Source organism: Amblyraja radiata, chromosome 24, assembly GCF_010909765.2.
Source record: "Amblyraja radiata isolate CabotCenter1 chromosome 24, sAmbRad1.1.pri, whole genome shotgun sequence".
In the NCBI taxonomy this organism is placed as follows: domain Eukaryota; kingdom Metazoa; phylum Chordata; class Chondrichthyes; order Rajiformes; family Rajidae; genus Amblyraja; species Amblyraja radiata.
Window position 1 is genome coordinate 31,217,806 of NC_045979.1, and position 23,812 is coordinate 31,241,617.

Consider the following 23,812-nt stretch of genomic DNA (forward strand, 5'->3'; position numbering starts at 1 on the left):
GCTCTTAGTCCAGCATCCATGAAGTTACTGAAAGCTTCAGAGCTTCATTGAGTGATGGAACCGATGAGAGCCTACCAGCGGGCTTGGAGCGCCGTTTCCTGGCGGGGACCGCCCTGCACCTCGGCTTCGGTGACGGCACAGCGCTGGAGCTCTATCGCGGAGCGGAGCGGGCGATGCCTTGCCTGGGTCGCCGCGCTGGATCGACGCGCTGGAGCTCCGGTGAGCTGTGACCGCCGAGATCAACACCTCCGGGCTGCGGCCATGTCGGCTTCGGAAGCCGCGGTCCCCAGTTAGGAAGCGGCTGTTCCAGGTGGCCCAGCCGCTGAAAGGACTTTCCCGACGCCGGGGCAACAGCACCCGGCCAGAACGGCCAGGAACATCGGGCCTCCGTAGAGGCAATAGCGGAGGCCTCACTAGGCCTGACTTTGGGAGAACTGGGGATGGGGACTGGACTTTTGTGCCTTCCCCCACAGTGGTAACCACTGTGGGGGGATGATTTTTTGTGTGTAATGTGAATATGTTAGTCTTTGTCCAAGATGGCTGTCGGAAGGGAAAGTGGACGCTGGCGCGCTTTAGCTGCCGCTGCTCTCTCTTCACATTGTGTTTTTGATTTTTTGTCTTTGGAGCGAATTCTGTCTTTAATTTGTGTATTGGTGATGTCCTTATTATTTATTTTACTCCGACTATATGTTTTTTCTCTCTTGTTAATTTTCTGTAAGGTGTCCTTGAGACTTTGAAAGGCGCCCGAAAATAAAATTTATTATTAGTTAGGATCAAACTTGAGTCTCTGGTGCCGTAAGGCAGCAACTCAGTAGTTAATAAATGTTTTTCTAAGCACTAATATTGCAGTGCATAACAAATAAGCAATTAAGATAGTTAGAGCTGTATACCTAATAGTTTCTTTTGCAGCAGCTCAAACTAAACTCGCATTTGAAAACAAATACACAAGAGATTAGTAGTTTAGTTTAGTTTAAAGATGCAGTTTGGAAACAGGCTCGGCCTACTATCCATGCCGACCAGCGATCACCCAATTAATTAGTTATATCCTATTCACTATGGACAATTTACTGAATTAACCTGCAAATCTGTACATCTTTGGCATGTGTGGGAGGAAACCGGAGCGCCCGGAGAAAACCCACGCAGGTCAAGGAGAGAACGTACAAACTCCATTCAGACAGCACCTGTAGTCAGGATCGAACCTGCGCTACTATTCTGCCCAAAATCGAATAAACTGTCAGAGTGAGGCCATCTGCAAATTGGAGGAACAGCACCTCATATTTCACATGGGCAGCTTACAATCCAGTGGTATGAATATTGAGTTCTCTAACTTCAAATAACCCTTGCATCCCCTCTGTCTCCGTCCCTCCCCTATCCCAGTTCTCCGACTAGTTTCACTGTCCTCCTTATGTTATCTTATTGATTGTTGTCACCTTCCATTTTCCTTCTACATTTTCCTTGATCTTACCCTACCATATCTCTATTTCTCCCTCTCCCCTCACTCACAGTCTGAAGAAGTGTCACGACCCGAAACGTCACCTATTCCCTTTCTCCAGAGACGCTGCCTGTCCCGCTGAGTTACTCCGGCATTTTTGTGTCTATCTTCGGTGTAAACCAGCACCTGCAGTTCCTTCCTACACCGAGCATCGAACTGCTGTGAACAGGTGATTGCTGGTCGGCATGGGCTAGGTGGGCCGAATGGTCTGTTTCCAGGCTGAATCTTTCGATCAATATATAATCGATCAATCAGAGAGAGATCAAATGGAATCTGAATGTGCTTAACTCCGCAGGAAGAGAACTGAGAACTTATAGGAAAGATATTGTCAAGCTTGAAAGGGTTAAGAGAAGATTTACGAAGATGTTGGCGGGACTAGAGGGTCTGAACTGTAGGGAGAGGTTGAGTAGGCTAAGTCTCTATTCCTTCCAGTGCAGGAGGATGAGGGACGATCTTATGGAGGTGTATAAGATCATGAGAGGAATAGATCGGGTAGATACACAGAATCTCTTGCCCAGAGTATGGGAATCGAGGACCAGAGGACATCGGGTCAAGGTGAAGGGGAAAAGATTTAATAGGAATCTGAGGGGTAATGTTTTCCCACAAAGGGTGGTGGGTGAATGGAACGAGCTGCCAGAGGAGGTAGTTGAGGCTGGGACTATCCCAGCGTTTAAGAAACAGCTAGACAGATGGGTCAAGTTTGGAAGGATAGGCAGGTGGGACTAGTGTAGCCGGCGGGACATGTTGGCCGGTGTGGGCAAGTTGGGCCGAAGGGCCTGTTTCCGCACTGTATCACTCTATGACATCCCAGAGGATACGGTGCGCTTTCCCGATAAAGACCCCTCCAGACTCACCTCTGACAGACACGGTGCCCGTGCTGTTCGCCTTGCCCAGAAAATTCTCCGCAAAGCAGGTGTACTTTCCTTCATCCGCCCGGCTTATGTTCCGAATGCTCAAGGTGCCATCTGGGGTTATGGTCATTCTGCACGGGGAAAGCCAAGAGGATGGGTTATCCAAGAGACATAACAATGGGTGAGAATAGCCTTCAGATCTAGCCCCCCCCTCCGCCATTGCCTCCATCTGCACTTCATGCTTGTTTGGCATCAGCAAGTTGGGCTGAAGGGCCCGTTTCCATGCTGTATTACTCCATGAATCTGTGACATACTGTATATTCTTACTATTTAGAAACATAGAAAATAGGTGCAGGAGTAGGCCATTCGGCCCTTCGAGCCTGCACCGCCATTCAATATGTTCATGGCTGATCATTCAATTCAGTATCCTGTACCTGCCTTCTCTCCATACCCTCTGATCCCTTTAGCCACAAGGGCCACATCTAACTCCCTCTTAAATATAGCCAATGAACTGGCCTCAACTACCTTCTGTGGCAGAGAATTCCAGAGATTCACCACTCTCTGTGTGAAAAATGTTTTTCTCATCTCGGTCCTAAAGGATTTCCCCCTTATCCTTAAACTGTGACCCCTTGTTCTGGACTTCCCAAACATCGGGAACAATCTTCCTGCATCTAGCCTGTCCAACCCCTTAAGAATTTTGTAAGTTTCTATAAGATCCCCCCTCAATCTTCTAAATTCTAGCGAGTACAAACCGAGTCTATCCAGTCTTTCTTCATATGAAAGTCCTGACATCCCAGGAATCAGTCTGGTGAACCTTCTCTGTACCCCCTCGTTTGATCTACCTCTGTCCTCATATCTTTACATCTATCCATGATTTCATTCAATTACTCACTCCCTGAGTCATTTTAATCTTCTTGATTCCAACAAAGATGCATCTCTCTCATGTCTAGGTTTGTGGCCATTGTTATTCACAGAGTCACAGAGGCATCGAGTACAGAATTTGTCCATGCCGACCAATATGCCTTCTGACGCAAGTCCCATTTGCCCACTTTTGACCCATTTCCTGCTAAATCTTTCCTAACCATGTACATGTCCAAATATCCTTTAAATGTTGTTAGAATTCCTGCCACTTCCTCTGGCATCTCATACTATATACGTACAACCCTCTGTGTGAAAAGAAAATTGCCCTTCAGGGTCCTATTAAACTTTTCCCCTCTCACCCTAAACCTGGTTCTTGATTCCTTTCCTCGGGGTAAAAGACTTTGTGCATTCACTCAAAAAGCTGGTGTAACTCAGCGGGACAGGCAGCATCTCTGGAGAGAAGGAATGGGTGACGTTTCGGGTCGACCCGAAACGTCACCCATTCCTTCTCTCCAGAGATGCTGCCTGTCCCGTTGAGTTACACCAGCTTTTTGTGTCTGACCGGTTTAAACCAGCATCTGCAGTTCCTTCCTACACTGTGCATTTATCCTGTGTACTCCACTCATCTGTTCCCCAAATAAGTCTAGCCCCTTTCATCTTAAATCTATGGCCTTGAGTTCTTGAGGGACGACAGATGGCACAATGGGCTAAGTGTTCGGCTGGCAACCGGAAGGTACCCGGTTCGAATCCCGCTTGGAGTGCATACTGTCGTTGTGTCCTTGGGCAAGACACTTCACCCACCTTTGCCTGTGTGTGAATGTGTGTGAATGTGTGTGAGTGATTGGTGGTGGTCGGAGGGGCCGTAGGCGCAGATTGGCAGCCACGCTTCCGTCAGTCTGCCCCAGGGCAGCTGTGGCTACAGAAGTAGCTTACCACCACCGAGTGTGACTGAGGAGTGAATGAATAATGCGATGTAAAGCGCCTTGAGTATTAGAAAGGGGCTATATAAATCCCATCCATTATTATTATTATTATTATTATAGGGCGTTCTCCAACAACAACTATTAGAACTCTTAGCTCTTTAAAAATCTTATAGTACAGAAGTGGGCCATTCGGACACATGTGCCTGAGCTGGATAAATAGTCATAGAGTCTCACAGTGAGGAAACAGGCCCTTCGGCCCAACTTTCCCATACCGGCCAACATGTCTCATCTACGTACACTAGACCAACCTATCTGTGTTTGGCCCATATCCCTCTAAACCCGTCGTATCCATATACTGGTCCTAATATTTCTTAAACGTTGCGATGGAACCTGCCTTAACCATCTCCTCCGGCAACTTGTTCCATACACCCACCACTCTTTGTGTGAAATGGGTATCCCTCAGGTTCCAATTCAAACTTTTCTCCCCCGCACCTTAAACCTAAGTTCTTGAGTTACCCCGTCTATGCCTTTGAGTTATTCAACAAGGTCCCATTTCTCCTTCCCTCAAGTCATGTTAGATTTTCCATTTCATCTTTAATTCCCTTTTGAGGGTTGCTTCCTTCAACTATCTTCTCAAGGGAATATCCTCAGCATCAAAATAATACAGAGGGTGGAAAGCTTTGACCTCGTCGTCACCTCTGGAGGGCAATGGGGAGAATGGATAATAACTACGAGCTTGTTTCAAAAGCCAGCCCTGAAAGCATCGCCACGATCAAAGAACACGGACGTTCGGTTACAAGCAGTGTGTCATTGTGGGCGGCACGGCGGCACAGCGGGTAGGGCTGCTGCCTCACAGCGCCGGAGACCCAGGTTCAATCCTGACCCCAGGTGCTGCCTGTGCGGAGTCTGCACGTTCTCCAAAGATGTACACGTTTGTAGGTTAACTGGCTTGATATAATTGTAAATAACGACTGTATGATATCCTGCAGAGGAGGGTTTTATATGCACGCACCTGGAGCTGTTGGAGAGAATTTCTGTTCCTTTGCTCCACATGATGCTGGGTTTGGGAGCTGATCGCGGACGGCACCCTATTATCACCTCCCCTCCACGCGCGGCGGGAATCAGCCTCTTCACTTGGTTCGCTTGGAAATCTGGGCCAAAGGCTGTGGCAAAGAAACGGTACAAACAAATGAACCCAAGTATTGAGTTACGCAGGCATAGAGTCACAGAATTATATTAGAAGGAAACAGGCCCTTCGGCCCAACTTGCCCACACCAGCCAACATGTCCCATCTACACTAGTCCCACCTTCCTGCATTTGGCCCATATCCCTCCAAACCGGTCCTATCCATGTACCAGTCGAACTGTTTCATAACCGTTGGGATAGTCCCTGCCTCAACGACCTCCTCTGGCAGTGGAGTGAAGAAGGGTTTCGGCCCGAAACGTCGCCTATTTCCTTCGCTCCATAGATGCTGCTGCACCCGCTGAGTTTCCCCAGCAATTGTGTGGACCTCCTCTGGCAACTCGTTCCATACACCCACCACCCTCAGTGTGAAAAGGTTACCCCTCAGATTATATTTTTTCCCCTTCATCTTAAACCCATGTCCTCTGGAGTTGTGTTTAGTTTATTGTCACGTGTACCGAGGTACAGTGAAGGGCTTTTGCTGATTGCTAACCAGTCAGCGGAAAGACAGTGCATGATTACAATCGAGCCGTCCACAGTATTCAGATACATGATAAAGGGAATAATGTGAATAATGTTTAGCACAAGATAAAGTCCAGTAAAGTCCGATCGAAGATAGTCCGAGGGTCTCCAATGAGGTAGATAGTAGCTCTGGACTGCTCTCTAGTTGTGGTAGGATGATTCAGTTGCCTGATAACAGCTGGGAAGAAACTGTCCCTGAATCTGGAGGTGGGCGTTTTCTCACTTCTGTATCTTTTACCCGATAGGAGAGGGGAGTGGCCAGGGAGCGACTCATCCTTGATTATGCTGCTGGCCTTGCCGAGGCAGCGTGAGGTGTAAATGGAGTCAATGGAAGGGAGGTCGGTTTGTGTGATGGTCTGGGCTGCGTCCACAATTCTCTGCAATTTCTTGCGCTCTTGGATGGAGTTGTTCCCAAACCGTGCTGTGATGCATCCCGATCAAATGCTTTCTATGGTGCACCTGTTGAGGTTGGTGAGAGTTGTTGGGGAAATGCCGAACTTCCAAAAGGGCCCGTCCCACTTGCGCGACTTTTTCTAGGTCGTTGCAGGTCGCCGAAAATGTTCAACATGTTGAAAATCCCGCGGCAACCAGAAAGACGCTACGACTCTTTGGGCGACTGAGGAAACTACTCACGACTATACAGGCGACACCCTGGCGACATGTCGCGGGGTGAAGCCTGTATGGTCGTGAGTAGTCGCCCAAAGAGTCGTACCTTGTTCTGGTCGCCGCTGGATTTTCAACATGTTGAACATTTTCGGCGACCTGTAACGACCTATGACGGGTGCCGGCAGTCGCCGAAAAAGTCACGTAAGTGGGACGGGCCCATAAGCCTTTTAAGGAAGTAGAAGTTGGTGTGTTTTTTAGCCATTGCTTCAATATGGATGGTCCAGGAGAGGTTATCTATCGGTGATATTTAGTCCCAGGAATTTGAAACTTTCAATATAAAACTAGATCTGAGTAATTTTGTTGTTTTTTTACAACAGTGTGCAGTGGTAGAGTTGCTGGTGTAATGTTGGAGAGGTTATCTATTGGGAATCCTGCACTGTACTGCCTTTGGAATAAAATGCTAAATCAAGTCCCATCTACCCTCTCAGGGAGGATATAAAAGATCACACGCCACGGTTTTGAAGAAGAGAAGGCCAGCACGGTGGCGCAGCGGTCGAGTAGCTGCCTCACAGCGCCAGAGTCCCGGGTTCGATCCTGACCATGGATACTGTCTCTCCGGATGTTGCATGTTCTCCCTGTGACCGCGTGGGTTTTCTCCGGGTGCTCCGGTTTCCTCCCACACTCCAAAGGCGTATACGTTTTTAGGTTAATTGGCATATAAAATGTAAAATTATCCCCAGTGTGTGCAGGATAGTGTTAATGTGCGGGGATCGCTGGTCGGTGCGGACTCGGTGGGCCGAAGAGCCTTTTTCCGCGCTGCATCTCTAAACTAAACCAAAAAAAAAAAAATTAAAAAAAAAAAAAAAAAAAAAAAAAAGACAAAAAAAAAAACTAAACCAAACTAAAATTGTCCCTAGTGTGTAGGATAGTGTTAATGTCCAGGGATCGGTAGTCGGTTCGGACTCGGTGGCACGAAGAGCCTGTTTCCGCGCTGCACCTCTAAAGTCTAAAATAAAGTCTACAGCTCTTAGTCCGCCGTCTATGAATTACTGAAAGCTTCAGAGCTTCACTGAGCGATGGAACCGATGAGAGCGCTCTAGTCAGGATCGATCCCGAGTCTCTGGCGCCGTAAGGCAGCGGCTCTACTGCTGCGCCACCGCGCCGCCCTGTGGAACTTGGAGACCCCTCTGCCCGTCCACTCCCCGTCATCCGCGCCAATACTCGGCCTACCTTCCACTCTGAGCTCAGCGCTGGTGTAAATGGTCCCATGCTTGTTCTCAGCCACGCACTGGAACATTCCGGAATCTTCCAGAGCCAGCCTCGATATTTTCAACGCGCAGTTGTTGACTTCAAATCGGCTCTGAAACAGTTAAGAGTGGAGAGTGTGAGCGGAGTGAAATAGTCAAAGTGGAACGAGACTGTGCTTCTGGACAGCCACCCCTCATTTGTGTTAATAAGACCAATGGATCAACGGTCATCAGACTGCGTTTCCCTGAAAAACTGTGAGTGCCCGAGGAACTTTTTGTTAGTTTAGTTTAGTTTAGTTCAGTTTATTATTGTCACGTGTACCGAGGTACAGTTAAAAGCTTACTCTTTCGTGCTATCCAGTCAAAGAAAAGTCTCGTTGAACCCTGGAACATAGAACAGTACAGCATAGCAACAGGACCTTCGGCCCACAATGTCCATGCCGAACATGTTGCCAAGATAAACTCATCTCCACATCCTGCACACGATTCATATAACCATATAACAATTACAGCACGGAAACAGGCCATCTCGACCCTTCTAGTCCGTGCCGAACACATAATCTCCCCTAGTCCCATATACCTGCGCTCAGACCATAACCCTCCATTCCTTTCCCATCCATATAACTAGCCAATTTATTTTTAAATGATAAAAACGAACCTGCCTCCACCACCTTCACTGGAAGCTCATTCCACACAGCTACCACTCTCTGAGTAAAGATATTCCTCCATTCCCCGCACATCTTTACGAGGATGTTGGCAGCACTAGAGGGTGTGAGCTACAGGGAGAGGTTGAGCAGGCTGGGTCTCTATTCCTTGGAGCGCAGGCGGATGAGGAGTGATCTTATGGAGGTGGATAAAATCATGAGAGGAATAGATCGGGTAGATGCACAGAATCTCTTGCCCAGAGTAGGGGAATCGAGGACCAGAGGGCATAGGTTCAAGGTGAAGGGGAAAAGACTTAATAGGAATCCGAGGGGTAACCTTTTCATACGAAGGGTGGTGGGTGTATGGAACGAGCTGCCAGAGGAGTTGAGGCTGGGACTATCCCAATGTTTCAGAAACAGTTAGACAGGTACATGGATAGGACAAATTTGGAGGGATATGGACCAAGCGTAGGCAGGTGGGGACCAGTGTAGCTGGGACATGTTGGCCAGTGTGGGCAAGTTGGGCCAAAGGGCCTCTTTCCACACTGTATCACTCTATGACTCTGTCCATGTGCCTATCTAAAAGCCACCTAAACACCACCATCCCATCTGCTTCCACCACCACTGATGGCAGTGCAGTCGAAACATCCATCATCCTCTGTGTAAATAACTTCCCCACACATCTGCTTTAAGCTTGACTCCTCTCACTTTAAAGTTATGTCCTTGACATTTCTGCCCTGGGATAAAGGTTCTAAAGTGAACAGTTCAGCTGTGGTTTCCTCTTCTGGTGGCCAGCACCGCCATTCAATATGATCATGGCTAATCATCCTAAATCAGTAATCCACTTTCTCCCCATATCCCTTGATTCCATTAGCCCCAAGAGCCATATCTAACTCTCTCTTGAATACATCCAGTGAATTGGCCTCCACTGCCTTCTGTGGCAGAGAATTCCACAGATTCACAACTCTCTGGGTGAAAAGGTTTTTCCTCATCTCAGTCCTAAATGGCCTGCCCCTTATTCCTAAACTGTGATCCCTGGTTTTGGACTCCTCCAACATGGGGAACATTTTTCCTGCATCTAACCTGTCCATTCCCTTAATAATTTTATATGTTTCTATAAGATCCTCTCTCATCCTTCTAATTTCCAGTGAATATAAATAAGCCCAGCCGACACATTATTTAATTACAAGGGAGGTGGTGCGTCTAAATCCACACTCATGTGAAGCTGCTGTCCAGATCACCGGGAGATGCTGCCATGTGTACACACCTTAGACGTCAATGGCTGGCCGTTCATCAACCATCTGCAGGTCGGCCGTGGTTTACCGGCTGCGGCACATTTCCACCACAGGACAGAGCCAATGTCAGCCTTGGTGTCACCGATGATCTGTAGCCAAACCGGCTGAGCTGCGGAAGAGGAGGGATGGGAAAGAGAGTCAGCGAGCGAGAGGAGATGGGACGCGGGTCGAGTTAGTACCTGTCGGCCCAGGCATTGGGTCCACAGCAGCCTCTGAGAACTCCGATCTCCATCTATCACTAGAAACGAATGCTGGTTTATTCCAACGGCAGACACAAAGTGTTGGAGTAACTCAGGCAAGCATCTCTGGAGAAAAAGGATGGGCGACTTGTCGGTCTGCTATAACCGAGTCAGGGATTATCATTGTATTAGAAACACACGATTAATACACGGAAAGGACACACAGCGCAGGATAACTCAGCGGGTCAGCCAGCATCTCTGGAGGTCATGGAGAGGTGACGTTCTGGGTCGTGACCCTTCTTCAGACTCTCTCGGCTCTTCTTCAGACTGAAGAAGGATCCCGACCCGAAACGTCACCCATTTATTTTTCTCCAAAGATGCCGCCTGACCCGTTGCGTTTTTGTTAGCGATACAGCGCGGAAACAGGCCACTCGGCCCACCGAGTCTGCGCCGACCAGCGATCCCTACACATTTAAGAGAGAGTTAGATAGAGCTTGTGGGGCTAGTGGAATCAAGGGATATGGGGAGAAGGCAGGTACGGGTTATTGATTGGGGACGATCAGCCATGATCACAATGAATGGCGGTGCTGGCTCGAAGGGCCGAATGGCCTCCTCCTGCACCTACTTTCTATGTATTAATACTATCCTACACACACTAGGGACAATTTACACATGCACCAAGCCAATTAACCTACATGCCTGTACGTCTTTGGAGTGTGGGAGGAAACCGAAGATCTCGGAGAAAACCCACGCTGGTCACGGGGAGAAGGTACAAACTCCGTACAGACAGCACCCGTAGTTGGGATCGAACCCGGGTCTCCGGCGCTGCTAGAGCTGTAAGGCAGCAACTCTACCGCTGCGCCACAGTGCCGCCCTGCATTGATTCCAGCACTTTGTGTCTATCACTGTTTCTATATGGATTCCGCTTTAACCCATGTAAGAATGACTGAATGAATAAGTTTATTGGCCAAGTACTCACATACAAGGAATTTGCCTTGGTGCTCCGCCCGCAAGTGACAACATGACATATAGGGACAGTTATTAATGACACATAAAACATTAAACATTAATAATAAAACATTATCGATTAAACATGTGAATTAAATAAAATACCTGAGCAAAAGGAGTCAAGAGTGTTTAATTTTCCTGTGGACTGCGAACGGAATGATATAATTCCCGCAGTGTGAAGAAGGATCTCGACCCGCGACATCACCTACCCCTTATCTCCAGAGATCCCGCCTGTCCCGCTGAGTTACTCCAGCATTTTGTGACTATCTTTGAACTTTGATGGACACAGATTGAGCTGCTATTTTGTGCCATCTCAGGGAGGAGATGGATCGCTTTGATATCCCCAGCTTTAACGGCCCCATCACAAGCAACCTGTCTTCACTTACTGGATCCCGGAGCACTGGAAGATTCCTCTCTGCACTGCGACTGGCATTTCAGACGCACTTTGAAGGCCACTTGAAGATTTCGATCAGGCTAGTCCATCTCCCTGTCACGGCTCAGTGTCAAATTTTGACTGATAAGCCAGCTGCCGGGCATAGTGGTGCGTTTTACTGCATCAAAGGGTACAGTATAACTCTCGGGAGACGGAGTGGCATAGTGACAATGCGTCTTAAAGTGCGGAGACTAGGAAAGTAAGGAAAAGCTCCTGATTGGAAAAAGGTTCGTTGACATCCCATGGAGTTAAGGGCCTGTCCCACTTGCCGATTTTTTCGGCGACTGCCGGCATCAATGACTGACGTATCAGGTCAGTGAAAAATACGCTGTGTGATAATGGATGGGATTTATATAGCGCCTTTCTAATACTCAAGGCGCTTTACATCGCATTATTCATTCACTCCTCAGTCACACTCGGTGGTGGTAAGCTACTTCTGTAGCCACAGCTGCCCTGGGGCAGACTGACGGAAGCGTGGCTGCCAATCTGCGTCTACGGCCCCTCCGACCACCACCAATCACTCACACACATTCACACACAGGCAAAGGTGGGTGAAGTGTCTTGCCCAAGGACACAACGACAGTATGCACTCCAAGCGGGATTCGAACCGGCCACCTTCCGGTCGCCAGCCGAACACTTAGCCCATTGTGCCATCTGTCGTCCCAGTGATGCAGCGTGATGGCGTATGACGAGCGTTTTTTTTCAAGTGTCGCAACATTTTTTTTGTCGCCGCTGGATTATGAAATGTTCAAAATCTTTTGGGGACCCTGATATGACGCCGGCAGTCGCCAAAAAAAATCGGCAAGTGCGACAGGCCCTTTACTTATGAGGAGCGTTGGGCCTGTACTCGCTGGAGTTTAGAAAGATGAGGGGGACCTCATTGAAACCTAGACACAAAAAGCTGGAGTAACTCAGCGGGTCAGGCAACATCTCTGGAGAAAAGGAATAGGTGGCATTTCGGGTCGAGACCCTTCTTCAGAATGATAGTCAGGGGAGAGGGAAACGAGAGATATATCTCACCTATATTCTGGATATTCTATACATTCTGCATATAGGAGGCATACCTATATCTCTTATTTCCCTTTCCCTTTACTCTCAGTCTAAAAAGGGTGTCGACCCGTAATGTTACCTATATCGCCAGAAATGCTGCCTGACCTGCTGAGTTACTCCAGCATTTTGTGTCTATCTTCATTTTAAACCAGCATCTGCAGTTCCTTCCCACACTGTCATTGAAACCTACTGAATAATGAAAGGTTTTGGACATGGAAAGGTTGTTTCCAGTATGGAAGAGTCCAGAACCAGAGCGCAAAGCCTTAGAATAAAAGGGCGTACCTATAGAAAAGAGAAGAGGAGGAATTTCTTTAGCCGGAGAGTGAATCTGTGGAATTCATTGCCATGGATGGTGGTGGAGGCCAAGTTGTTGGGTATTTTTAAGTGGTACTTGATTAGTAAGGGCATCAAATGTTATGGGGAAATTGTGCTTACTGGGGGATTACACTTCTGTATAGTGATAGTCTTGCTGAACTGTATACAAAGAAGTATTTCACTGCACCTTGGAACACCTGATAGTATTGAGACCATTGAATATGTTGGGACAGTGAGCTACAAGGCACGGTGTCGCTGAGATAGAGTTGCTGCCTAACAGCGCCGGAGTCCCAGATTCGATCCTGACTGTGTCTACGTAGTTTCTACGTTCTCCCTGTGACCCCGTGGGTTTTCTCCGGGTGCTCCGGTTTCCTCCCACACACCAAAGACGAACAGGTCTGTATGTTAATTGGCTTGGTATATTTGTAAATTGTCCCTAGTGTGTGTAGGTGTGCAGGGGATCGCTGGTCGGCACGGGCACGGTGGGCCGAAGGGCCTGTTTCCGTGCTGTATCTCCAAACTAAACTAAAGAGAAGAGTCAGAGTGAATGGATGTGTTAGGAGCTGGCAAAAGGATGCCTGGTTCTGAAAGTCTCCCTGGTGATCATTTTGCTTCATGATAGCTATCTGGCTCCCTGTACGATCCCATCAGTGTGGGAGATCATTCCGATTACTTTAAAAGGGAAGAGTATGCAACTTTGTCAACCCAATGCTGGATAACACTTGACGGTGATCTAGGAGAAGAATGCGGATTTGACCTTGTTAGCTAATCGCATCAGGAAGAGAAGTTATTGTCAGTGCCGCCTTCTTTACATCTGACCCGGATTGAGACATGATCTGATGCCCTTGGTAACACCTTTGATCAAAATGGAAGGTGGGTTGACAGACATTCAGCATTAGAATTCTAGATAAGAAATATTACAGTGACGATCGTAAGATTGTTATTGCAGTGAAACAACGATTAGTTTTTGTTAAGCTTTGTAGTTCAGTTTAGTTTATTGTCACGTGTACCGAGGTATATTATATTATGATAAAATATAATATAGGTATATAATATAACATGGGAATAAAATATAAAATATATAGGAATATAATATATAATAAATGCAACCTGCATGCATCTTCCCACCTCTAGTTCTAGCTGCATTGTGCCTATCTCTGTCACATCTCTTTGCCCTGTTCCTTTGTCCCCTGGGTCAAACAGTAGACCTCTGCTCACCATGAACAATGATTCTCCCCTGAAATGTGTCCTTCCCTCTTGAGTTTTCCGCCTCACATTCGTAGACTCCTTCATCTTCAAACTGTACGTCGGGAATGTGGAGGATGGGCTTGTTTATGAACTTCAACATCTTCGACGTCACGGACCCATCCAGCTTCCTCCATTTGATGGCGGGGACAGGGCTGGAAGGAAACACACACCAGGTTCATAGAAATGGATGACGTTCATATTTATGCTGGAGTAACTCGGCGGGTCAGGCAGCATCTCTGGAGAAAAGGAATAGGTGATGTTTCGGGTCGAGCTCCTTCATCAGACAGACCCTTACGATATTCTTAGGTGGACAAAAATGCTGGAGAAACTCAGCGGGTGAGGCAGCATCTATGGAGCGAAGGAACCCAAAACGTCACTTATTCCTTCGCTCCATAGATGCTGCCTCACCCGCTGAGTTTCTCCAGCATTTTTGTCTACCGTTGATTTTTCCAGCATCTGCAGTCCTTTCTTTAAATTACAATTTTCTTAGTCTGATGAAGGGTCTCGACTCGAAACGTCACCTATTCCTTTTCTCCAGAGATGCTGCCTGACCCGTTGAGTTACTCCAGCAACTTGGTGTATCTCTGGTGTAAACCAGCATCTGCAGTTCCTTCTTACACGACTTGCATTTCTATATTCCCTTTACACAAACCAAGAGAGTCCAAAGGCATTTGACAGGCAATTGAGCCAATCCAGGAATGTAGTCAATTAGGCAAATTAGAGTTATAGAGTCACACAGCACGGCAACAGGCCCTTCGGCCCAACTCATCCATGTCATCCAACCTAGTCCCATTTGCCCATGTTTGGCCCATTTATTATCTATTATATCTATTATAATATTAAAACTCTGTGGCTGGCTGGCTGGCTGTGTGTGTGTGTGTGTGTTTCTGCCTGACTTGTGGGTGCCAGCCTTTGATTCGTTGCTACGCCAACACCAGACCCAGAAACGCCGAGATTTCCCCCCATTTCGGTAGAGATTTCACTTTTCATTCCAAGTATCCACTCCTCATTAAATTTCGTCGTGTTTATGTACACATTTTTTAATAAAACTCTTCTCCCCCCCCCCCTCACTCATTTTGTCGCGTCCTGCTGGCCAGCGACCATAACGGCTGCTGGCGCCCGCCTCTCGTCTCAAAGACGCCATTTAAAAACAGCCGCACTGCTGTGTGCTGGAATCTTATGTTCGGGAACAGCTTGAGTTGGAGGACCACGTCTCCCGAGGGAGCTACAGGTAGGGAACGGACGGCTGCGTTGGGGGAGCAGACCCAACGGGTCTGCACTTGGTCTAGTATACCTCTAAACCTTTCTTATCCATGTGCCTGTTCAGGTGTTTTTTAAATGGTGTTATTGCAAGAGGTAATCTAGCATTGTAGCATCAGGGAAGGTAATGGGCAGGTGACGTTTGGAGTTGGGAACCTTCATCAGATTGATTGGGGTTCAGTCTGAAGTAGGGTCCAGACCCAAAATGTTCCCTATCCATTTTTTGCCTGGTCCGCTAAGTTGCTCAAGCACTTCAAATTTTGCTCTTGAATCTTTGTTCTTCTCACTAATGGGCCTGTCCCACTTACGCGACTTTTTCGGCGACTGCCGGCACCCGTCATAGGTTGTTGCACGTCGCCGAAAATTTTCAAATGACGGCCAAGTGGGACAGGCCCTTAAGACTCTATGACACTCTCTCTTCTCCCCTCTGTCATCAGCCAAGTGTGAAAACTTACACCTCCAGATTCAGGGTAGACTGGAGATAGTGGAGAAGTGCTGCCTCACCCCGCTGAGTTACTCCAGCACTTTTGTCTACCTTCGATTTTTTTTATCATCTGCAGTTCATTCTTGAAAACCTCCAGATTCAGGAGCAGTTTATTCCCAGCTGTTATCAGGCAACTGAACCAAGACAGAACCTGTCGGCACTAGCAACGTCGACTGGCATTTTGTGCTCAGATCTCCGGAGAGAGGGTTGAACCCAATGGTGCAGAGTCAGATGTGATCAGTGCACTCTGTGAGGTTGCAACTTACACTTTCCCCTCTTTGTGGTGTTAACAGGTCTGGATATTTTAAGCACTTCTTTTCCCATGAACAGAGCAGATTCTCTCTCACCCGGGGCTATAATGTCTGTGCAAATGAGTCCTCTAACATATTTCATTAAAATTCCTTTGAGTGCTATTACCACTCAGCCATTAACTCAATTATATTAAACGGGTGACAATTGTATTAATAGGGAGATACTAAGGTATTTTATTTGAACACGTTAACCTGTGCGCTACCTCAGAATGGAGTGATGCTGGGAAACAAATGGGCTTTTTTTATTTGAATGCAGTCGATAAACAAAAGCAAACAATTATCACTGAAGGTAGGCACGAAAAGCTGGAGTAAATCTGGTCAGGCAGCATCTCTGGAGAAAAGGAATGGGTGACGTTTCAGATCGAGACCCTACTTCAGACTGAGAGTCGGGGAGCCATGTTCACATTGAATGGCGGTGCTGGCTCGAAGGGCCGAATGGCCTACTCCTGCACCTATTGTCTTTTGAGATAAAAGGTATGAAAAGGTACAACAGATCAGAGAGTGTTTTGTGGGGGAAGGAACCGCAGCTGCTGGTTAACACTGAAGATAAGACACAAAATGCTGGACTCAGCGGGACAGGCAGCATCTATGAAAAGTTGCAAAGACCAGATGGATGAAGCGAATTCACTTGATCTTTGTACCTTTTCATCTGGTTTCCCTCTCCCCTGACTATTGGTCTGAAGAAGGGTCTCAACCCGAGACGTCACCTATCCATTTTCTCCAGAGATGCTGCCTGACCCGTGGAGTTCCTCCAGCTTTTTGTGTCTATCCAGCATCTGCAGTTCCTTCCTACACAAACAATTGTCACTGCAGCAAGGGGACGTTCCAACCGAGGCATCCCATAACGTTGAGACGAGTTTATCGGCGGCATGCCTTCACGCACAGGAATTATGAAGTTAGTTAGCATTTCCTGAAGGTTTTTTAATCTATCTAGATTTCAACAGGGCCTTCTTGGTGCAACTTTCACAGCTGACTGGTATTCAATGAATGAAATTAAAGGTACAGGAGCCTGCAACGTCCAGGTTCAGAAATAGCCCTTCCCCACAGCCATCAGGCTATTAAACTCAACTCAAACATACTCTGAACATTAATAGACCATTATCTGTTTATTTGCACTTTATCTATTTATTTATTCATGTGTGTGTGTGTATAGATTTATATAATGGTATATGAACACACTGATCTGTTCTGTATTCATGCCAACTATATTCTGTTGTGCTGAAGCAAAGCAAGAATTTCATTGTCCTATCTGGGACACATGACAATAAACTCTCTTGAATCTTGAATCTTGAAATAGTGTTTAATAAAAAAAAAGAAACATTAAAAAAGAGCAGTTACTCGGAGAAGATTTCATCTTGTTACCAGTAAGGAACATGCAGTTTTTCCACTAACTGCATTGAATGTCAATTCCTCCCAAAGCGGGCATAACACGAACTAGCTGAATATTAAGCAACTATCAGCTCTGCACCAAATGCGTTCCTTTAACTCCATTCAATCAGGAAACATCGCACCACAGACTTTACCATGGTAACCCTTGCTGGTGACTATTTATTTATTTTCACTTCTCCAGGCACCTCACAATTGCAGAATAAGATTTAAATCTAGATGAAACGGAGAGGAATCTCTGATAACAATGCGACACAGTTCCGCAACTGGTGGAGCTACTTCCTCACAGTACCAGAGACACGGCTTTAGTTTAGTGTAATTTAGAAATAGAAACATAGGAAATAGGTGCAAGAGGAGGCCATTTGGCCCTTCGAGCCAGCACCGCCACTCATTGTGATCATGGCTGATCATCCACAATCAATAACCCGTGCCTGCCTTCTCCTCATATCCCTTGATTCCGCTAGCTCCTAGAGCTCTATCTAACTCTCTTTTAAATTCACCCAGTGAATTGGCCTCCGCTGCCCTCTATGGCAGAGAATTCCACAAATTCACACCTCTCTGGGTGAAAACGTTTCTTCTCATCGCAGTTTTAAATGGCCTCCCCTTTATTCTTAGACTGTGGCCCCTGGTTCTGGACTCCCCCAACATTGGGAACAATTTCCCTGCATCTAGCTTGTCCAGTCTTTTTATAATTTTATATGTTTCTATAAGATCTCCTCTCATCCTTCTAAATTCCAGTGAATACAAGCCCAGTCTTTCCAATCTTTCCTCATATGACAGTCCTGCCATCCCAGGTGCACTGCCTCAATAGCAAAGATGGCCTTCCTCAAATTAGGAGACCAAAACTGCACACACTACTCCAGATGTGGTCTCACCAGGGCCCTGTACAACTGCAGAAGGACCTCTTTACTCCTATACTCAAATCCTCTCGTTATGAAGGCCAACATGGAACATGGAACAGATACAGCATGGAAACAGGCCGTTCGGCCCACCTAGCCCGTGCCGGCCAACGATCATCCCGTACACCAGTTCTATCTATCCTACACATTAGGAACAAAGCCAATTAACCTACAAACCTGTACATCTGTGGTGTGTGGGAGAAAACCCATGTGGTCACAGAGAGAATGTACAAACTCCACACAGACAGCACCCGTAGTCGGGAACGAACCTGGGTCTCTGGCGCTGTAAGGCAGCAACTCTACCGCTTAAGAAGGGTATTAATGAAACTGAAGAAGGTTCTTGACCCGAAACGTCACCTATCCATGTTCTCCATAGATGCTGCCTGACTTACTGAGTTACTCTAGCACCGTGTTTTTTTTATGCTGTTATAGAGTCATGCAGCATGGAATCAGGTCCTTTGGCTAAACCTGGCCACGCTGCCTAAGATGCCCTGGTATAAACGCATAACATTGATAACATTGATAGAGCGGTCACGGTGGCGCAGCGGTGGAGTTGCTGCCTTACAGCGACCCGAGTTCGATCCCGACAACGGGCGCTGTCTGTACGGAGTTTGTACGTTCTCCCCGTGACCTGCGTGGGTTTTCTCCGAGAGCTTCGGTTTCCTCCCAGACGCCAAAGACGTGCAGGTATGTAGGTTAATTGGCTTGGTAAATGTAGAAATTGTCCCTGGTGGGTGTAGGATGGTGTTAATGTGCGGGGATCGCTGGTCGGCGCGGACCCGGTGGGCTGAAGGGCCTGCTTCCGTGCTGTATCTCTAAAACTAAAATATCAGTCATTTACAGTTCTGATGAAGGGTCACAAACAGCGAAACGCCGACTGTTCGTCTATCCACAGATTTGCTTGACCTTTGGAGTTCTTCCAGCTGTTTCTGTTTTTTGTTCTTATTCCTCCCATCTCCCTTCCTCGGCAACACAAAACTTAGTTATTTTCTAAACTGTCCCAGACCTGTAATGTTATCTCTCCCCTCAAATGTTGCCTAGCTTTATGAGTATTTCCAGCACTCTATTTTTCTACCTGTAGTTTTTTTGGGCTGTTCAGTCCCACTTCTGCTATTTGCGAAGGAACTGAATAAAATTTATTTCTCAAATCCAATTATCGTTACGTCTGAGAACAAAAACCTTGTTCCAAAAAAAAAAATGGACACAAAATGCTGGAGTAACTAAAGCGGGGGGAAGGCAGCATCTCTGGAGGACTTGGATAGACGATGTTTCAGGTCTGGAGCCCATATTCCATCCTCAGCACACATGACAATAAACGAAACTCAAACATACTCAAACTCCAAAAAGAGATGCATGTTACTCCAGCACTTTCTTTGTAAACCAGCAGTTCCTTAATTTGAGCTGATTTGAGCAATTTCAAATCAATTGTAAATCAGTGCCCGCGGTTCCTTGACATGGAATTCAACAACTGCAGATAACTAGTTCTCACAGTTTTTGTCAGAACTGCTCACTTATAGAGTAGAAATAAGGAACTGCAGATACTGGTTGATACACAAAAGGACACAAAGTGCTGGAGTAACTCAATGGGTCGGGCAGCATCCCTGGAGAACACAGACAGGTGACATTTCAGGTTGCGACCGTTCTTTTCCATCCATGTTCTACAGAGGCGATGGCTCTCCCGCTGAGATACTCCAGCACTTTGTGTCTTTTTTTTGTAAACAGGCATCTGCAGTTCCTTGTGTCCAACAATTTCAAATCATTTTTTTTAAATCAGCATCTGCGTTTCCTTGTGTCCACAAAGACCATGTTCACTTACTTTCCAAAGGCGAAACACTCCAGGTTTAGTGATTGCCCAGCTAAGGCGTAGGTTTCTGAGGGGAACCTTGCCCGGATATGCGGCGAGTGAGTCCGAACATCTCCTGGCAAAGGAAAGAAAGAAACAAGTTAGCCGGAGTTCTGCGACAAAGGATTTCAGTTGAAAATGTGATGGAAAAATCGAGTCTGAGTCCATGCAGTGGCTTCACCATGATTCAGTCCATCACCTCTCAATGCAGACCATGTAGACATTATTCCTGAGCTGCAACTTCAAGGTACTGCAGGTGCTGGAACCTTGCGTGGAGCACAAAATGCTGGAGTAACCCGATTATCCGTCTGAAGAAGGATCCTGACCCGAAACGGTGTCCAGAGATGCAACATAACCTGCTGAATTACTCCAGCACTTCTTGGCTGCTGAGTTCCTCCAGCACTTTGTGTTAAGAAATGTAAGTAAGTAAGTAAGTAAGTTTATTGGCCAAGTATTCACATACAAGGAATTTGCCTTGGTGCTCTGCCCATAAGTAACAACATGGCATACAGTGACAGTTACGATTGACTCAGAAAACACTAAACATTAATAATAATAAGACATTAATGATAAAACATCATTGATGACAATGGACAATAGGTGCAGGAGTAGGCCATTTGGCCCTTCGAGCCAGCACCTCCATTCACTGTGATCATGGCTGATCATCCACAATCTGTACCCCATTCCTGCCTTCTCTCCATATCCCTTGACTCCGCTATCTTTAAGAGCTCTATCTAACTCTCGCTTGAAAGCATCCAGAGAATTGGTCTCCACTGCCTTCTGAGGCAAAGAATTCCACAGATTCACAACTCTCTGATGAAAAAAGGTTTTTCCTCATATCCGTTCAAAATGGCCTACCCCTTATTTTTAAACTGTGGCCCCTGGTTCTGCACTCCCCCAACATTCTGTACATGTTTCCTGCCTCTAGCGTGTCCAACCCTTAATAATCTTATATGTTTCAATAAGATCACTTCTCATCCTAAATTCCAGTGTATACAAGCCCAATCGCTCCAACATAAATCAACCTCAGATCTTCCAGAATTCTTGGTGGATCTAATAGAATCAGACTGACAACTTTTAAAATTAGCGTTCCTTGCTGTTGTTTAAGTTGTTGAGGTGAGCTCTGTTGGTAGAAACAAGGAACTGCAGATGCTGGTTTCCAAAGAAAAAGGCACAAAGTGCAGGAGTAACTCAGCGGGTCAGGCAGCATTTCTGGAGAACATGGATAGGTGATGTTTCTGATTGGGATCCTTCTTCAGATTGCTTTCAGTTCGGGACCCATGTGCCATTCAAAAAGCCCCTTCACCTGTATCAACCCATCACTTGTGTAGGAAGGAACTGCAGATGCTGACTAAGGATAGGCCCAAAAAGCTGGAGTAACTCAATGGGTCAGGCAGCATCTCTGGAGAGAAGGAATGGATGAAGAAGGGTCTTAACCAGAAACGTCACCCATTCCTTCTCTCCAGAGATGCTGCCTGTCCCACTGAGTTACTCCAGCTTTTTGTGTCTATCTTTGGTCATCGGGAGTGAGGTTAATTGAAAAGCCAGGTTCCGTTTACCCTTACAGCAGTTAATGCTCACCCATATGTAACATCCCTGCTCTTCCATTACTTGACCTTCAGAATGGCTGACAAGTTAATGTTAGGTGGTCTGCTGACATAATTTCCTGCCTCTAGTGTGTCCAATCCCTTAATAATCTTATATGTTTCAATAAGATCCCAACTGGTGTTATTGCAGGAATGGAATATTTATTCAACATTTGTCCATCTTTTTGGGATGTGGACATCACCGACAGGAGCAGCAGCGGCAGAGTTGCTGCCTTACAGCGCCAGAGACTCGCGTTCATTCCTGACTAGGCGTGCTTGTCTGAACCGAGTCTGTACGTTCTCTCCGTGACCTGCTTGTGTTTTCTCCGGGGACAGCGGTTTCCTCCCACATTACAAAGACGCACAGGTTTGGAGGTTAGTTGGCTTAGTATAAATTGTAAATTGTCCCTAGTGTGTGTAGGGTAGTGTCAGTGTGCAGGGATTGTTTGGGCGGCGCGGACTCGGTGGGCCGAAGGGCCTGTTTTCACTCTGTATCTCTAAACTAAACTAACCTAAGTTTGAAGGTGGACACAAAATGCTGGAACAACTCAGCGGGTGAGGCAGCATCTCTGGAGAGAAGGAATGGGTGACGATCAGGTTGATACCCTTCTTCAGACCTGAAACGTCGCCCATTCTTTCTCACCATAGATGCTGCCTCACCCGCTGTTACTCCAGCATTTTGTGTCAACCTTTGATTTTATTAGCATCTGCAGTTATTTCTTAAACTAAGTTTGATACTGAAGATGAGTCCCGACGCAAAACGTCATCGATCCATGTTCTCCAGAGATGCTGCCTGACCCGCTGAGTTACTCCAGCACTCCCAGCTTGATACCAGTTCCTTAATGCAATGTTGCTGCATTTTGTACCATCTGCAAGATGCAATGAGGAGGATAATCTTTGACAGGACCATACTTCCATACAGGACTCCAGCATAAGTCTTTGATCGGACTTTACTTGCACTAAAAGTTATTCCTTAAAGGGCCTGTCCCACTTTCCCGATTTACTCACAAATTCTCCCGAGTTTTCCTCTTGATTCAAACTCGGAGAATGTCCGTAGCGAGTCCGTAGGAGGCCGTAGATATTTCGTAGCGGCTCGTTATGCATCCGTAGGTACTCGGGGCATCAGGTAAGTCGGGACGTTTTTTCCAGCATGACAAAAAAGTCCACGAGTAAAAAGATAGTCGTGAGGAGGAGTTCATATATCACTAAAATCTTGATTTTTTTTTTTTAAGGTCCTTTCAACTCGGCAGAGGACTCTGGAAAGTGGAACGGGCCCTTTATCACGTATCTGTACATTGTAATGGGGCTGTCCCACTGTACGAGCTAATTCAAGAGCTCTCCCGAGTTTACCCTGATTCGAACTCTGAGAAATACGGTAATGGCCGCTCGTAGGTACTCGGGGCTCTCGTGGACATTTTGCAACAAGTTGAAAAATCTTCACGAGCTTACCGCGTTTCCCGAGTACCTGCCGTTAGCGTTACGAGCCGCTAAGAGACGTCCCGAGCTCCGACGTACCCGCTACGTACATTCTACGTACTTCCCACGAGTTTGATTTATTTTTAAACTCGGGAGAGCTCTTGAATTAGCTCGTACAGTGGGACAGCTCCATGAATTGTAATCAAGTATTGTCTTTCCGCTGGTACACAAAATTGCTGGGGAAACTCAGCGGGTGCAGCAGCAGCATCTATGGAGCGAAGGAAATAGGCGACGTTTCGGGCCGAAACCCTTCCGCTGACTGGTTAGCACGCAACAAAAGCTTTTCACTGTACCTCGGTACACGTGACTATAAACTAAATTGAAACTGAAGAGAAGGAGGAGTATTCAGAAAGCATGACCTCCAGGATTGCCTCAACGTTACACATACCATCCTGGCCTGGATGTATATTACCTGGTCAAGATCCAGGTAAATCGCACGAATAACACACCGAACAGCCTAGCAGACAGCAGCAGGACAAGTGGATACATCAGCACAATCTTCTCCGGGGAAATTATGGAAGGACATAAAATGCTGATCTTGCTAAGGATGTGCACATCCCATGAATTAATAAATACAATTATCCTGATACGATACAATTTTCTACAATGATTGAAAGTGATTTAGTTTAATCTGATACCAGGCTGCTTAAATTTAAGTGGCGACGAGTTGAATTGATTGAAATATGCACCTTGGAAACAGGCCCTTCGGCC

General features: G+C 46.7%; 1 protein-coding gene and 1 long non-coding RNA gene across 2 annotated transcripts in view; one reads left to right on the top strand and one right to left on the bottom strand.

Moving 5' to 3' along the window:
• cntn2 (contactin 2) overlaps positions 1–23,812 on the bottom strand; it is a 114,168-nt gene that overhangs the window by 22,514 nt on the left and 67,842 nt on the right. Inside the window, exons 7-12 of the mRNA XM_033042824.1 lie at positions 20,013–20,115; positions 13,827–14,008; positions 9,596–9,732; positions 7,668–7,797; positions 5,140–5,290; positions 2,347–2,474 (exon numbers count right to left, since the gene is read on the bottom strand). Of these exons, the coding sequence (XP_032898715.1) occupies positions 2,347–2,474; positions 5,140–5,290; positions 7,668–7,797; positions 9,596–9,732; positions 13,827–14,008; positions 20,013–20,115 (831 nt within the window). The remainder of the gene's footprint in view (positions 1–2,346; positions 2,475–5,139; positions 5,291–7,667; positions 7,798–9,595; positions 9,733–13,826; positions 14,009–20,012; positions 20,116–23,812) is intronic.
• LOC116986974 lies at positions 15,253–22,415 on the top strand. The gene is made up of 3 exons (XR_004415607.1): positions 15,253–15,263; positions 16,595–16,598; positions 22,374–22,415. It is a non-coding gene; the product is annotated as an uncharacterized LOC116986974 (long non-coding RNA).